General features: G+C 34.0%; 1 protein-coding gene across 4 annotated transcripts in view; it reads right to left on the bottom strand.

Moving 5' to 3' along the window:
- Positions 1-16,786, bottom strand: part of LOC150097073 (vesicle-associated membrane protein-associated protein A-like) — a 215,386-nt gene that overhangs the window by 54,996 nt on the left and 143,604 nt on the right. For all 4 annotated transcript variants that reach the window (XM_090408602.1, XM_090408603.1, XM_090408604.1 and 1 more), the window contains exon 4: positions 15,525-15,614. In XM_090408602.1, the coding sequence (XP_090264728.1) occupies positions 15,525-15,614 (90 nt within the window). The remainder of the gene's footprint in view (positions 1-15,524; positions 15,615-16,786) is intronic.

Genomic DNA, 16,786 nt, shown 5'->3' with positions numbered 1-16,786 from the left:
TTCTGAAAGTAACATTACAAGGAAACCTGAATAAAATTTTTATATACTATTATAACTAGCCAAGTAGGAGAGTGCAGGAGAAAAACTGAATTGCTTATAGACAAGAATGTTTATACATTTTTGCAGTGAACAGACACGTGGAAATGATGGGCAGTAACATAGCCAATCAAGTTATTTAATTCAAAAACATATTATTCATCGAAAATAAAGTTAACATGAAAAATTGTCTCTCACACTGCACTAGAATATTGTGACCAATTGTGGCCAACAAGTTAATATAATTATCTTTCCACTGTTAATTTGATTTTAATCATTGCATTTGTTCATCCAAAATTATCAAACTGATATTCAGTAATCATTCCTCACACACAAACAAAAAAAAAATAAATAAATAAAAATATTCATCATTCCGAAGACTTATCGTGGGAGACCCAATCTATCCTAACAAACAAAACATTCACAACTGACTCTGGAAACCCATTCCACTCATTCACAATTCTCCAAGCAAAACATTTTCCCTGCATCAATCCTATAAAACTCTTTAACCCTGCAGAGGTCGTAGCTGATCTGACAGCAAACAAATTGTTTAATATAAATATTCTTACAAATATCCAACGTATAGCTTGGAGGTTATGCGTAGCTGCACATGCATATGTTAGGAGTGATATTCCACACTGTTTATGCGGTCAGTTTTGGTTTAACACATGTTATGTAAAGGTTTGTGATATTTCATAATAAATTGTATCTGAGAGATACCGCAACCTCTGATGTCAGTATAGAATTGGTTTAGTTGTTTTTTTTTTTTATTTACAGTTGAAAATGGCTGGAAAAATATATCGACTGGATAATCCATCAGATGTTGAAGAGATTCAGCGATTTTATTATTCAAGTCCGATGATGAGAATGATAGAGTCGATGTGAAAGTGATATTTGATAGTAAATGGTATCTGAGAGATACCGTGAACTCCGATGCCAGTAAAGTATTTGTTTAGGTGTTTTTTTCTTTGTTCAATAATTTCTAGATTGTAACTGAAAATAAATAAACCATCATGTATTATATTTGCACTGTTTTTTTTTAAAGTTTTATCGCATTTTAGCACATACTAGTAATGAATGTATCTCTCAGATACAAGCGACCTCCGCAGGGTTAAGCAACTTAAATATTACTATCATATCCCCTCTTTTTCTCCTATCAACCAACTTCTGCAATCCACACATCCTCAATTTATCATCATAAGGAACGTTCTACAGACCACTCACCATCTCAGTCACTCGCCTCCACCATTATTCTCCACCACCTCATCCCCAAAAAATCCAGGAAACTAGACCTGAGAACAGTAATCCAGATGTGGATGTATCAAGGCCTTATAAAGAGGAATAACAACTTTCTTATCTCTACTTGTTAATGTATTCTTCAATAGCCAAGTAACCTTATGGGGAACCATAGCAACTCTCTACCACCAGCCCTAAATCCCTAGCTTCATCTATTTCCTGGAGTACAGTTCCATCGATGTGGTACACACAGCTTGTAATATATTTATCCCACAATGCTCGGCTTTACATTTTTCTACATTAAACTAACAGCCATTATCTTTTGTCCATACTGACAGCCTACTTAAATAGTCCTGCAAGCTCTCCACATCACGTCGATAACTATTACTCTACATAATTTCACATCATCAGCAAACAAATGATGGTTATTTCCTATATCATTTATGTACAAATTAAACAGCAATGATCCCAGAACTGAACCTTGTGGCATACCACTGGTCACCTGATTTTGTCTTGATTTTGCCCCTCCATATACCACTTTTTGATATCTGTCCAGCAGCCACCCTCTTATCCCCATTTGTTCTTATTTGCTTAACAGTGTTATATAGTACTGTAAAATGCCTTTGCAAAATCCAGCCAAATCATCGCGTAGCCATTTCCTTTATCCACTCATCTGTTACTCTATTATAAAAAGTTAGCAAATTACTAAGGCATGATAGACCCTTTATAAAGTCACGTTGCTCCTCATAGAGTATCAAATTTTTATCCACCCATTCTTGAATTCTCTTTTTCACCAATTTTTCCAGTACTTTTATCACCATGCCTGAGATACTGATTGGTCTATAATTTGCTACTGAAATCTTAGAACCTCCCTTATTCAAGGGAATTATTTTGCCCTCTTCACCCACTTCCTTGGAACCCCTTAAATTAAAGACTTAAATTAAATTAGTATATAGAAACTGCAGCATCCCTTTTAGTCCCACCCACCTTTACTTTCTGAATTGACTATCCTATTTAATATTTTTACTTGAGAGACTAGATTCTGCACTTGCTCATTCTCACACTCACTTGCCTCATGGGTACCTTCAGACACACACCAGCTTCCACCCTAATTGCTTAAGTTTTCCTGCATTTGTACTTCAGCATGCTCGGTGAACAAAGCTCTCTCTAGACACCAAACACCAAAGCCATTTAGATGCAGTCCATCAGCATTATACAAATCCTTCTTTCTGTCAAGCACGGGCAACAGATTTACAAATCCTACATCATTCCTTCTGCACAACCTACATATTGATTCATTAGATACCAACGCCTTCCTCCTCAGTTTGTTTCTATTATAGCATGGCAGGAGACTTACGATCTTCACCTTCTTGCGCTTCAGTTTTGCCTCTTCTAACAACTCCTTTACATCCTCCCTCCTAGAATACTTCTTGCCTCTCAAATCATTTGTGCCAACCAGGACCATTAGTTCTTTCACCTCATCTTTTTGCATCGAATGGCATGACTAATATTGTGAATTTTTGCACCAGGGAAGCACGATTTTGTGACATTCTTTCGTGGAGTCTCCATGCATAATTTTCTCCATAATTTGATTTTGTTGTTTGTTCGCTCGGTCTTTATTATTACTTTGGATCACCTGCTTCTTTTTCTTCTCAACCCTGCTAATCTCTTGTGGCTTCTGTAATTTTTCATTTTTATGCTTTGTCCTGTGAGGGATAACATTCAAATGCACTATTTCTTTATGTCCATTTTGTTCTTCTCTATTTCCATGGCTGCATATTTGACATTAATTCCAACATTTTCCATCCTATGGTCGATACTGTCCACTCTACTAACATTTGCTGCATTCTCGTGACCTAATAAGCACTTACTTTCGAAACATTTAATACACACTCTTTCTCTCTCTCTAGTTTCAATTTCCTTCTGCATATTCTTTAATTTTCATGATGATACATTTCACACACACCGCACTGCACAAAATCCTGCAAATTCAAATCACTTGACAATGTGGTCTTTGCCGCCATTGTTCTGAATAATGCAAAAACTTTTGTTATAAATGGATTTTTAATGCAATTTGCTTCTGATATACATAATGCTGTACATTTCAATGGCGATTTCAAAGATGATCATTAGAATTAACCTAATGAATAAGTTATCGTAAGTCCCTTTGATATTATTGAATGAATAACTACTGGTAGTCCTAAAATGCTCATCTTACTGGCCTTGTGATCTCTTGATATTTCACAGATGGGTTTGTACATGACGATGCATAAAAATCAAGACAATAGAAGAGAAAAGAAAAATCTTTGCCAAATAAAAATACTGATTTACTCTGGACACACATATACAAAGCACACTTCATGAATTAATGAAACAAAGGATGACTGCATGCAATGTAAATAAAAATGAAAGAAACGAGCACTCACACATACATATTGACAAACTGGTCACAGTCTACAGTGATTTTCTTTGCATAAAAATTGCTGATACTCATAAGCAGATTTTACTACATGCAAATTATTTAGTCTTAATTAGAAAGTTAATCAGAAAAGCTTATTAAGACAGTAACATGAATACATTACTGTCTGTCGAGCAGTAACAATGCCAAACTATCTTCTGTAATTTATACATATATATATATATATATAAACCTGTACAAACTATCAGAAAAGTCATGGCAGTGCACTTCCAAAAAATATAATAGGTTTTATTTTGTTTGTTTTATTCTATCATTAAGAAGCACAGTAACCCAGATTCATAAATTCCAACACAGGCATATGAAGAGCAACATGGCAGTATATATAACTTTCAAACTATAACCGTATAACTTTTTTTTTTTGGAATTTTTTTTTGTTATTAACTTACTGTTTCAAAACATAAAAATCTCTAGTTTTAAAATGCAAAACTTGGTATTTACCACATTTAATTAATTGTGGTAATTAATATTTACCACAATTTTTGTCACTATTAGAAATTAATAATTTCTAATAGTGACAGCTTTCACAAAAAAGTTTGAGTTTACCTTTAATAAATGACCTAAAAAAGGAGACAATATCTTCCTCTTTCTTTGTTATCTTAAAAACATTTCCAAAAATACAAAACAGATTGCTCTCAGAGGTGAATGTTTATGATTCCATAGTAAGCAAAAATTCAACTCTGGGGAACACCTAAATGCTCCATAAAAGTAAAAAATCACTTCATCAGTGCATATAACACTCAGGAAATGGATTCGCCAAAGAGATAACTTACACACAATAGGTAAATGTGCAACAAGGTGATGTTAGAGAAACCAGTATCTTAAAAAATTGAAGTCTGTCTTCAGGAAGTAAAGGATCCAAGCTAAATGGAACAAAAAAAAAAAAAAAAAAAAAAAAAAAAAAAAAAAAAAAAAAGTGATTTTTCCTTAACACTACAATGTATGGTAGGATAATAAGTTTGGGGAACATAGCCCATTTTACTTTTTGTTAAATACAATAAGATATCATTCAAAGATTTGGTTTCTTGCTCTCACATAAGCCACTAGTATGAGGTTGCATTAAGTTGAAGATTTTCTCAACATCTAAGAAATTGAAAACCTGTAGAATACACTCAGCAGTGCAATTAGTTCTACTGTCAGTATGGAGAATATGAGGATATCTATAACAACATGGTGAATTAATAATGCTATTCATAATGATTTTTTGCAATTGTCGCATTCCCTTTGATCGAGTAAGGAAAAGCTTTAGAAAATCTGAAGTATATCAACAATTCCTATGACAAATTTGCTACTTTTTTTTCTGATTTTGAAGAAGACACCACATGTGAAATATTTTGGAAGGATCTGAACAGATTGAAGTGGAGCATTACCTCTAAATCTTGATCTTACCTGACACTCATGACACTTAAAGTGACTCAAGTCTGAAGCCTGACTCCAACATAGCTTTTGGAAATGCTTTGCTGTGTTTTGGGAAAACTTCCAAGACCTACTGAGGGTACAGAATGATACTGTTCCAATACCCAGTCTCATAGGTTTAGGAATCATAATCTTGTTTATAAATCTAGTTTTCTTTCATTTTATAGATTAAAACTGCATAACTGTTAATAAGTAGCTTAATTAAGTTTAAAGGCATATCAGTAAAAACACTATTAAACTGCCTCAATTTTTTCGTAAGTCCTGATTTTCCCTCTACTATATTTTCTAATGACAACTCGATGTTAACATTTTTAAAATTTCCTCAGTAAGTCTTTCTTATCACATTTTCATTCTACTGGATCACATGTATCAGACACAAGTTGATCTGGAAAGGCATCTGCAATAGCAGTAGTCTTATATGTTATATAACTAATATGAGTATTGGTAATTTATTTTCTTTCCCTGTAGTAAATTTTCTGAGTAGGAAAATAATGGCTTTGCCATTATTTTCCTACTCAGAGTGGTTTTAACACTGGACTTTTTTTTTTACTGTGAATCCTACACATGAAAGGTTGCAAACCTATTGTACTTTAGTACCATATATGAATTAAGAGCTAGATAATCCAAACACCTTGTTCTAGACACTATAAATGGAACTTTTCAAGCCACTTCAGACTATAATAAATGGAACAGTCTGACACAGAGCAATGAAACTGATCTATCACCTAAACACACAAACATCCAAATACATGTAGTAGGGGTTCAATCTGATGACCTATTGGTTTAGAGAGTGAAGAGGCTTCAGCCAGTCAAGCTAACTGTACAATTACTTAGGTAAGCCACAGACTTAAATTTTCTCATCAGCTGTTAGATAAAATGTTTCTTTCTCTTAGGACGTAATAAGATGAAGCTTTAATTAAAAGAGATTTAGTATAATCAAAGAATTTCTGCACCTCATTTCTCCAGGAAAAATTTTTAGACTTCCTTCTTAAATCTTAAGTTTTTTTTTTAGAAAGAGGCGATTTTAGATGCGTTCTGGAAGGACAAACCAGACATTTTCTACTAACTCACTTTTTGGTGGAAAAGTCCTCATATATATATATTCCCATTCCCTACTTCTCAGGTAGTTTAGAATGTAGGTCTTTCCAACCAAGGAGTACAGTCATTCTTCTGACTGTGCTATGGAGACACTTGAAAAAATAGAATGGTTATCTTATTTGAAAATAAATAAATAAAATAAAATACAAATCTTATCCAATATTATTTAGTTCTAGAATCTCAAATACACCCAATTCTTCATTTACACAGTAGTTCGGTTCCAGAAAAAAAACATGCAAAAAAGAATACAGTGATACGATAAAATAGATGAATGGTTCCAGATGTGAAAACCCCATGTGAACAATAAGTTATTTTCAAACAAAACATATGAAAATCATTGAATAAAACTATTTAATTTTAATGGAATATTTTTTATTTTAAATACTTATTTAAAGTATATACATACGTATCTATGACAAATGGATCTTTCTTAAAGAAAATAGTGTGTCACTAATAAAACAGAAATTCGAAAAAGCCCAAATACACCTGCGCATATGGTGATTAGTTCAATTTTATTCGCCATCACTTTCTGACAGTAGCCACATTCTTTTTTGTGAGACTGGAATTAAACCACTTCCATCACTTGAAACACTGTGGCCGTCCCCAGCAATGGCGAAATGTTTTCTTCAGTAAAAGGAACTAAATTAGCACTTCTTTGTCTTCTTTTCGGCCAGTTTATGTTCACTGCTGGACGAAGGCCTCCTCCAGTTTTTTCCACCTTTCCCTGTTCTTGGCAATGGTTGACCAATTTTTCCCAACAAAATTTGACAGTTCATCACTCCACCTTCTTTTAGGACGTCCTCGGCCTTGTTTCTCTTCTTTTGGAATCCAGTTCATTAGTATGGTGGTCCATCGCTCATCTTCTCTTCTGGATAGATGTCTGGCCCATTTACATTTTAGTTGCTTATGATAAAGAATGATGTCAGTGAAACGAGTCTGGCTTCTTATCCAGGAGTTTCACTTCTTATCTTTTAATGTTCACCTCTCCATTTTTCTTTGAGTTATTTGCCAGTGCTTTTGTTAGCGACCAAGCTGCATAACCATATGTGATGACTGGAAGTATACACTGGTTAAATGTTTTCCTTTTTAAATAGAGTGGGACATCACTGTTTTGAAAAATGTTTTTCAATTTTCTGAATGCAACCCAGGCAAGTTGAACTCTCCTATTTATTTCCTTTTGGAGTCCACAGTTTAAATCAATGAGATGACCTAAGTATGTATATGAAGAGACTCTTTCCAAGAAATTGTTTTCTATTATTATATTTTTTGGTGTTACAAAATGATTAAACATGATTTTATTTTTTTCTCTGTTTATTTTTAGACTGACTTTCTGCTTTCATGATATAGGTCTTCTATCATTATATTAAGGTCTTCTGGAGTGTTTGCAAAAATTATGATATCATCTACATATCTTAGGTGAAGTTTCTGTTATTAATTTTTATTCCAAGGTTTGTCCAGTCTATATTATTAAATATTTCTTGCTGTAAAGATTTCAGGTGATAGAGAGTCTCCTTGACTATTCATATTTGGTCTTTATATACTGTAATAAACATATGTACAAGAACACTGAATAGTTTCACTGGCATACTGTCTAGCTTTCTCAAGACTAAAAAAAGGTGAAGAAAAAAAAATGCAAAAAAACAAAAGAATACAGTAACTGTTAACAACGGTTAGGCAACCAAATTTGACAGCTCACGTGACGATGTATGCATGTAGCAAGATGCTTCAGTCATTATTGTGAATATGCGTTACATAGTTTTTAGCATACTGTAGTTCCGCTATACTTAATGAATAAATCAGATTAATCAAGGAGCAGTATTGAAAGATACATGGAAAAATCTGATTAATTCGTTAAGTATAGCGGAACTACAGTACGCTAAAAACTATGTAATGTGTATTCACAATAATGACTGAAGTCTTGCAACATGCATACATTGTCACGCGAGTTGTCAAATTTAGTTGCCTAACCGTTGTTAACGGTTACTGTATTCTTTCGTTTTTTTGCATTTTTTTTTCTTCACCTTTTTTAGTCTTGACAAAGCTAGACAATATACCAGTGAAACTAGTTGGCGTTCTTGTACATATGTGTATTAAACCAATGGTCTTTTGCAGTGTGGTATATTTCCTGGAGGAGGCCCATATATTCTCCAGGAACTCCCTGTTTCTGGAGTGTTTTGATTATTGCATTAGTTTTGAGAATCAAATGCTTTTTCATAATCAATGAAGGCTAAACAGAGAGGCAAGTGGTTTTCTTCTGCTTTTTCTATTATTTGTTTTACTGCATGAATATGATCAATTGTGTTAAAGCCTTTATGGAATCCTGCTTGTTCTACTGGTTGATTTGAGTCTAGAAGAGGGGTTAACCTGTTTGTTATTACTTTTGTGAGAATTTTGTACAGATTGGAGAGAATACTAATTGGTCTATAGTTCTTTACTTCTTCTTTGTCCCCTTTTTTTAAATAACAGTATCAGAGTAGCATTTTTCCAGTTTTCTGGTATCTTCTCCTCTTCTAGGCAAAGATTTAGCAAGTTTGTGACATGGTTAATTATATTGTTTCCTCCCCATTTAATTAATTCTATGTGAATTAGGTCTTCACCAGGATATTTTCCATTTGTTTTAATGCTTGTTTTATTTCATCTGAAGTGAATGGGGGGATGAATTCAATATGCAATGGAGAAGAGTTATTTATTTATATTTGATTTATCTATTGAAGGATCACTATAGAGTTCTTTATAAAATTCTTCAAGCCTGCTTAGGATTTGTTATTGGTTTCTTATTGTAGTTCCATTCTTATCTTTTATTGCAGATATTTGACTTTTGCCAACTGATAAATGTTTTCTTAGTATTTTCATATTTTTATTGTTTTCAATTGTTTCTTTTATTTTTTTAATGTTATAAGATCTTATTTCAAGGGTGCTTAAGGGTCAAAGCTGTATAACTAAGAGGAGACCTCCACATGGCCTTTAAAGGAATGCGGAGAACCGACCAGGGCTTCTGACCTAATGTCCAATCCTCACCTTCTCGTGGTGCACCCTGTTGGGTATCTACTTGGATACTGAATGAACGAGGATGGGCTGGCAATTTGGGATTTAGCCAACCAAATTTTATTCTTATTGGTTAAACAAAAATAAAAAATGATGGTACGACATGACAAAATTTCATGCCGACTGGGTCGTCACCCGGTTAAACAAGACCCCCGTTGTTTTTGCCAGGGAACTAGGACGAACAGCGAAAAAACAGCTACTGGAACAAATCTGAAAACAAACCCCAACTTAACATCACCAGAGTTAAAGATCGGTACTATCAACATAAGAAGCCTGAATGGCAAAGAAATGGAGCTAGCTGAGGAATTAGATAAGTACCAGATCGACATAATAGGGGTGACTGAAACAAAAAAGACCAAAACTGGTGAGATCTTTCTGAGCAATAAATACAAAATGTTATATTCAGGCAATGACAATCAAGGAAAAGAAGGAGTAGCCATAGTATTCAACACAAAATACGAGGCTAATCTTCTTGAATGGCAGTCAGTCTCAAGTAGAGTAATGTGGGCAAATATGAGAATGGGGAACTGGACAATGAGACTTATTTGTGCCTATATTCCCACAGAAGGTTCTACTAAGGTAGAAGTGGAGGAATTTTTTGAGGCTTTAGAAAAAGCAACTGACACAATGAAAAAGGAAAAGTTGGTCCTTGTTGGGGATCTAAATAGCAGAGTAGGAAATGATTGTGAGACATACAAAAATATTTTGGGAAAATTTGGAGAAAAGAGCAAAGCTAATAATAATGGCAAATATCTGTTGGATTTCTGCTCGGGACATGGACTGGTTATTACTAACACTATGTTCCAACATAAAAATGTGCACAAATTCACATGGAGAGAAGAGGCTAGGAATAAGAAAAGTCTCATTGACTACGTTATTGTTGATAGTGATGTTTTCTCCCTGGTGCAGGACACTAGAGTGTACAGAGGATTTGAAATTGGAAGTGATCACTATTTAGTCTTGAGCAGGATAAAATTGAATTTCACATTGAAAAGAATAACACGTAAGAAAGTTTTAAAGCGAATAAAAGTTGAGCAGCTCTCAGATGTGAACTGTAGACTAAAATACACAAAGATTATTGAAGAAAAAATGAAAGAGTTTGAGAACAGGAATCAAACCTTGGAGATTCAGTGGCAAACTCTGAAGAAAACATTAATTGATTCTGCCAGAGAGGCATGTGGTGCGGTTTTCTGCAAGGATAAAAAAATCAGAACTCCCTGGTGGACAGAGGAAGTTAAAGAGGCAGTGATGGAAAAGAAGAAAGCATATCAAAAGTTCCTGGCAAATAACTCAGCTTGTGCTCTTATAGAAGACAGAGACAAATGTAAGAAAGCTAAACACTGTGTAAAACTAGCTAAACAAAAGTCATGGGAGGATTTTAGCAAGAATATAGAAAATAAATATCAAGAAGGTGGCAAAATATTCTGGAGGTTGTTGAAGAAGCTTAGGAATGGGAGAAAGAGTGCTGTAAAAGGTGTTAGAGATGATAAAGGTGACATGAAAACTGGAGAAAAAGATATCCTTGAAGTATGGGGTAATTACTTTGAAAAACTGCTAAATGAAACAAGCAGTGATGACAGCACAGTGGTAAAAAACACTGATCAGGCATGCAGGCAGGAATACATATCCATACTTGAAGTAGAAAAAGCCAGCAAAGGCTTGAAATGTGGAAAGGCAGCTGGAGTAGATGATATTCGACCAGAAATGCTGAAGTATGGTGGTATAAGAGTCTTACAGCGGCTGCACTGCAGAGTTCAGAAAGCCTGGACAGAGGGACGAATTCCTGATGATTGGAGTAGAGCTCTCATAGCACCCATATATAAAAACGGAAATAAAACTGAATGCGAGAATTACAGAGGTATTTCACTACTGTGTGTTCCTGGCAAGATCTATGCAAGTATACTTGAGAAACGGTTGAGAAGAATTGTGGAAGAAAAGCTTCCCAAACAGAGGCTGTCAGGATCAGATCTTCACTTTACGACAAATAGTCGAGAAAGCATGGGAATATAACAAAGATCTGTATTTAAGTTTTGTCGATTTGGAAAAGGCATATGAAAAGGTGCCAAGAGAGAAGCTATTCAATACGCTGCAGTTATATGGTGTCAATGGGGCATTATATTAAGCAATACTTAGTCTTTATTTGAGTTGTAATCAGCGGTTAGAATTGAAGGAAGTAAAGGAAGATGGTTTAATGTTAAATCTGGTGTGAGACAAGGATGTACATTATCCCCTCTGTTATTCATTATCTATATGGATCACATTATGAAGGAAAGTGGTATTAAACATGATATCAAAATTGGAGATGTTAATGTCAGCTCTTTGCTTTATGCGGATGATGTTATACTTCTAAATAAATCCGCTACAAGTCTGCAAGATTCTCTGACTAAATTGAATAGCTGTTGTAATAGATATGGTATGAAGGTCAGCAATAAGAAAGACAAAAACAATGAAAATAGGCAGAATCTTTGAAAATGTCAACTGTGTTGTGAATGGAGAACCTGTCGAACAAGTATAACATTTCTGCTACTTAGGCACGATTTTTACTGAAGATGGTAAATTAAATATAGAAATAGACAACAGAATCAGCAAAGCTGGTATGGTGGGAAGTCAATTGAATAAATTCATATGGAATAAGAGAGAAATTAGTCGGAACACTAAATTAGCTGTATACAAGACAGTGTTTTCAAACCAGTTTTAACTTATGGATCTGAGAGCTGGGTGAGGTAAAACACTTGACCAAAGACTGGAGACCGCAGATATGAGAGTCCTGAGAAAGATTATAGGCGTGAACAGATGGCATCAATGGCAATATCATATTAAAAATGAGGATATTAGGAAAGAACTTGACATTGTCAGCATCCAGGAATGCATTAGCAGTGCTAATCTCAGGTGGTATGGTCACCCAAACAGAATGGGCGAGGAAAGATTAGCAAAGCAAGTGTTCTCTGATAGGTTGCCAGGAAAGCAACCTAGAGGAAGACCAAGATATAGGTGGATTGATACGGTACAAAGTGCCTTAGATGATAGAAATATAAGATCGGGTAATGTTGGTGGCCTGACAAGTAGCAGACTGATTTGGAGGAAAATTGTAGATAGGAAGTTAGTAATGATATAATTTTTTCATGTAGTACTATCATATCCTGTACACCCCTTGTGGGTACATGGCAGGAATTTGATGATGATGATGATGAGATCTTATTTCATTTCTCATCTTTTCCCTTATTGTTTTGCATAGTTCTGCATATTCTATTTTAGAAATTAAGTTTTTCTCTTGTTTCATATTTTCATCTCTTTTCTAGTTGTAAAGTTTCCTCTGAAAGTTTATGGTCTTTTTGTTGTTTGTTGCTTTTGAATTCGTTGGCCGCTGAGATTATTACTTCTGTTAAGTTTTTGCTTATTTTATTAGCACTAATTTCCAATAATTCTGAAGGTTGATTTTTTTTTCTTTTTTTAACCACAAACTCTTTCATTAATCATTGAGATCCTGATTCTGCATATGAAAAATCATCAAATCCTTCTCCGCTAACTGCATGTGCTAATCTGATGATGCTGGGATATTCAGTTGTATGCAAAAGTACAGGGTTTTTCTTTTTCACACATTCTGGCCAAGTAGCTTTCCAGCATGTATTTCAAGTTGATGGTTTCAGTTCTGATAATGCCAACTTAGCAAGTTTGATGCAATCCAAAATAGAAAATTTCTTCCACACATCAATAACTGTCAGTAAATTATCCTTATCTAGTTTATTCAAAATGTGTCGGAATGCTCTTCTTATGTAGTAAGTTTTGAAGGTAGCGATCGCACCTTGGTCTAGTGGTTGTATTATGGATGTTGGATTAGGTAGCAGAAAACAAAATTCCACATTTGAGTGTTCTAAAACAGGATGGCCAGGCTCACTGTCTATAATCAATAAAACTTTAAAGTCCAGATTTTTTTTCCCCCATCAAACAGTATTTTAACTTCTAGAACAAAACATTGATGGAACAATTTATTAAAAATTTCTTTTGTAACCCAATATTTTTTGTTTGATTTCATTTCTGGTGCACTTGTAACATGTTAAAATCCACACCCTTCATTGCCCACAGTTCTTAGGGATCGATTAATGAGTAATGGCTTTAATATATGATCTCCTGGAGCATTGCTGCAAAATACTAGTCACACGATCCTTAGCTACTTTAAAGCCACCAACATTTTTTTTGTGATTTTGCTGTATAAGTTCTACTTTGCATTTTTTTCCCAAAAAAAGGCTGGTCTCATCTGCATTCCAAACTTGATCAGGAGTGTAGCCACCATTTTCAATAATTTTAGACAGTTTTGAAAGAAATTCCCTAGCTGCTGGCTCATTTGCAGATGTGGCTTCTCCTTTTATTTTTACATTATGAAGCACGTATCTTTTGATAAATTTTGTAAGCCAGCCTGTGCTTGCAGAAAAATCACAATTGTTGTTTGATGTTGTTGGCTCCTTTTCCTGAATCTGTTTGTAAAACTATAATGCTTTCTGTTTGATGACATTTCCATCTAAAGGTATTCCTTTTTGTGAGCAATCTTCTATCCACATCACTAGGGTCTTTTTCATCTTCACTTTTATAATGTCTCTCGTATACAATGACAACTTAGCACCTAATTTTCTAATGGTCTCTTAATTTTTCTTAATTATTCTCATGGTAGCTTCATTCAATCCAAAATATTTCCCTAAGGATGTTGAACCTTCTCCAGCTTCTAAACGATCTAAAATTTGGATCTTAGTTTTCTAAAGAATAGCTTTTTTTCCCTTTCTTCTGTCTAACTGAATTATCTGACATAGTAATTAATGGGATAATGTTACGAAAATATCTGAAAATCAAATTTACTAATTTGATATTACGTATACAGAACTTCAAAATTTAATACATACCTATATAACTCTATTGCATGAGCAAAACTTTCATGAACAAAACACAAGCCATGTAAACATTTCAAATTGTAAACAATAAACACATTATTTAGCAAACAGCTTAACTCCTTCCAAATAGCTTTATATAGGCAGGCCTCCAATAAAGGACCAACTTAACTTTGAGGAATCAGCATAGCACCCTTCTGCTTCCAGGAACCAATGGCAAGTGAATATAATGGATCATCTGTTGGCTTAATTCAGGGGAATCATAATTACAAAAATTGATTTTTTTTGTTGTCGCCACAAATGTCTACATTCTGTAGCGTAGAGTGATCTGTGATATTTAAAATATCGAGGGGCTTTGCCAAAATTGAAGTTTAAGTGCATATGTACTGTTCTAGGAAATGATAATTATAACGGAAATACCCTTTTTAACAGATCAGTTCTGTTCTTTAACAGATCAGTTCAAACAGATATTTTAAAAATAAGTGCCATTTGAAACTATGTTAAATCAAAATATACTGTGTAAAAATGTTTTCTAAACCATGTAAAAAGAGAATTAGCTGTATATAAAACACATCAAATATCAAACATCCAGTAATAGTACAGATGTTTTAACTCATTGTCAACATAATTAAGAACTGGTTTGATAAGAATATAATCTAGATAAAATTAAAGTAGAGAGGAAATTAACTTCACAGATGTTAGAATTTACAAAAAAAAAATCTACTTGAGGAAAAAAGATACAAACTACAGATTTTAACTAAGATTAGAAAGAAAATACCATATATAGGACTTTAATTTCTACACAAGAGCAACTTAGCCAAGAGTTAGAGTGATTAGTTAGATCTAATAAGTGTAAGTAGTATAGCAGTTGGATCCCAGGCAGTGAAAACAGTTTGTTAATCTCAATTTTTTAGACCATTGTAATAAATCTGTAAGCTTGAAAGAGTTTTATAAACATTCATTCTATGGTGAGATTTGCAAGTCACTCTGCAACAAAGCTAAAGCATTAACCATTCAGTAACTGAGTACCATGCCAGAAAGCCAACACTATACATTTTCAACTTTTTTGTGGATAAGATAAACATGAAAAAAAATCCCAAACTACAACAGTACATAACCATTTTAAGTAAGTCAAAGGTGATTTTGCTACAAAACAGTGATTAGAGGAATCTGGCTACGTGCTTTTTTTGTACCACCTAAATATATTTCAAAATTTTTCAAATATATATATAGAAATTAAAATTACAGAAATCACAAATAAAAGCAAACTAGCTTATTTTCAGAGATAAGGTTAGGTTCTACACATACACTTACATTTTAGGTTCTACACATACACTTACATTTTGGTCTACTGCAGCCACTGTTTCAGAAAGTTCAAAAACACATTTTAATTTGGAATCCATCATATCCTCACGAGTTGCTTCCTTCCACTAAAAGATAAACAAAATACACATATACAATGGCATGAATTTTATAAAAGGTAAATGGAGAATTATCAAATTTGTCAAATGCTGACAGAATCAGTTCATAGTGAAATGGGCCAGAGATTGGCAATTTGGTTGTATATATATAAAATAAAAAAATAAAATAATAATAATAAATAAATAAAGACACATATTAACAAGCCACACTAATGAGAAATCTCAGAAAATCATAATTTTTAAGATTCTGTTCTTTTATTGCTGCTTTTGCTCCACATTAAATAAGGTGGAGGCATTTCAATAAATGGCATGAGAATAAACTACTTCTACTTTGCAGATGACATCGTCCTGATTGAAGATGCAGCAAGGCTGGAACAGACACTGTAAACACTATATGCAGAAGGAAAAAGATATGGGCTTTAAATGTCAATTTTGAAAAAACTAAAACAATGATATTTGGACAACAGGAGTTACTGAACAAAGTTACCACAGAAGTTATTAATATTATATGAAGAATATAAGGAAGGGATAATTTTGGACATACCTCTGTAGGATGTTCCTGGTTGGCATCTTATTGAGCAGTATCTGGCATATGGCGATATCACTGAAGTATGACTGGAATGGGGGGGGAGCTGGAAATGTGGAGATAGAGATGTGGGAGAATTGTGGGTAGGAGAATTGTGGGTAAGACACAAGGTAAGTAGTGAAATTTAAAACCCGGGTTTTAAGGGTGGGCGATGAATTCTTTGGGAAAAAGGTGAAAGGCAGAAATTTTCTGGAGAAAGGAGAAGGATAGAATATGATGAAAACAGGATTAGGGAGAAGGAGTAACACCCCTAATCCTGCTATAAAGATACATACTAAACTGCATATTGTGGAAACCTGTACTTCAGCAGCATGCTCTATGGATGTGAGGCTTGGGTACTCCTCAGACAATCTGAAAGGAGGATATAAGCATTTGAGAAGAAGTTATAGAAAGATCTTGAGAATAACCTGGATCCAGAAATTGAACAATGAGGAAATATATAGATGAGTACAACCAAAAGAAAAAGTGATGCAGAAAATAATCAAAAAAAAAAAAAACTCAAATCTATTTGGCCATAGATGTAGAATGAATGATGAGAAGCAATTAAAAACACTGCTTGTAGGGATGATTAAAGGAAAGAACAAAAGAAGAAGAC

Source organism: Typopeltis vanoorti, chromosome 18 (assembly GCF_054136105.1).
Source record: "Typopeltis vanoorti isolate ZY-2024b chromosome 18, IOZ_Tvanoo_1.0, whole genome shotgun sequence".
Taxonomy (NCBI): domain Eukaryota; kingdom Metazoa; phylum Arthropoda; class Arachnida; order Uropygi; family Thelyphonidae; genus Typopeltis; species Typopeltis vanoorti.
The sequence above is the reverse complement of the archived record's forward strand: the minus strand, read 5'-3'. Positions and strand labels throughout refer to the sequence as shown.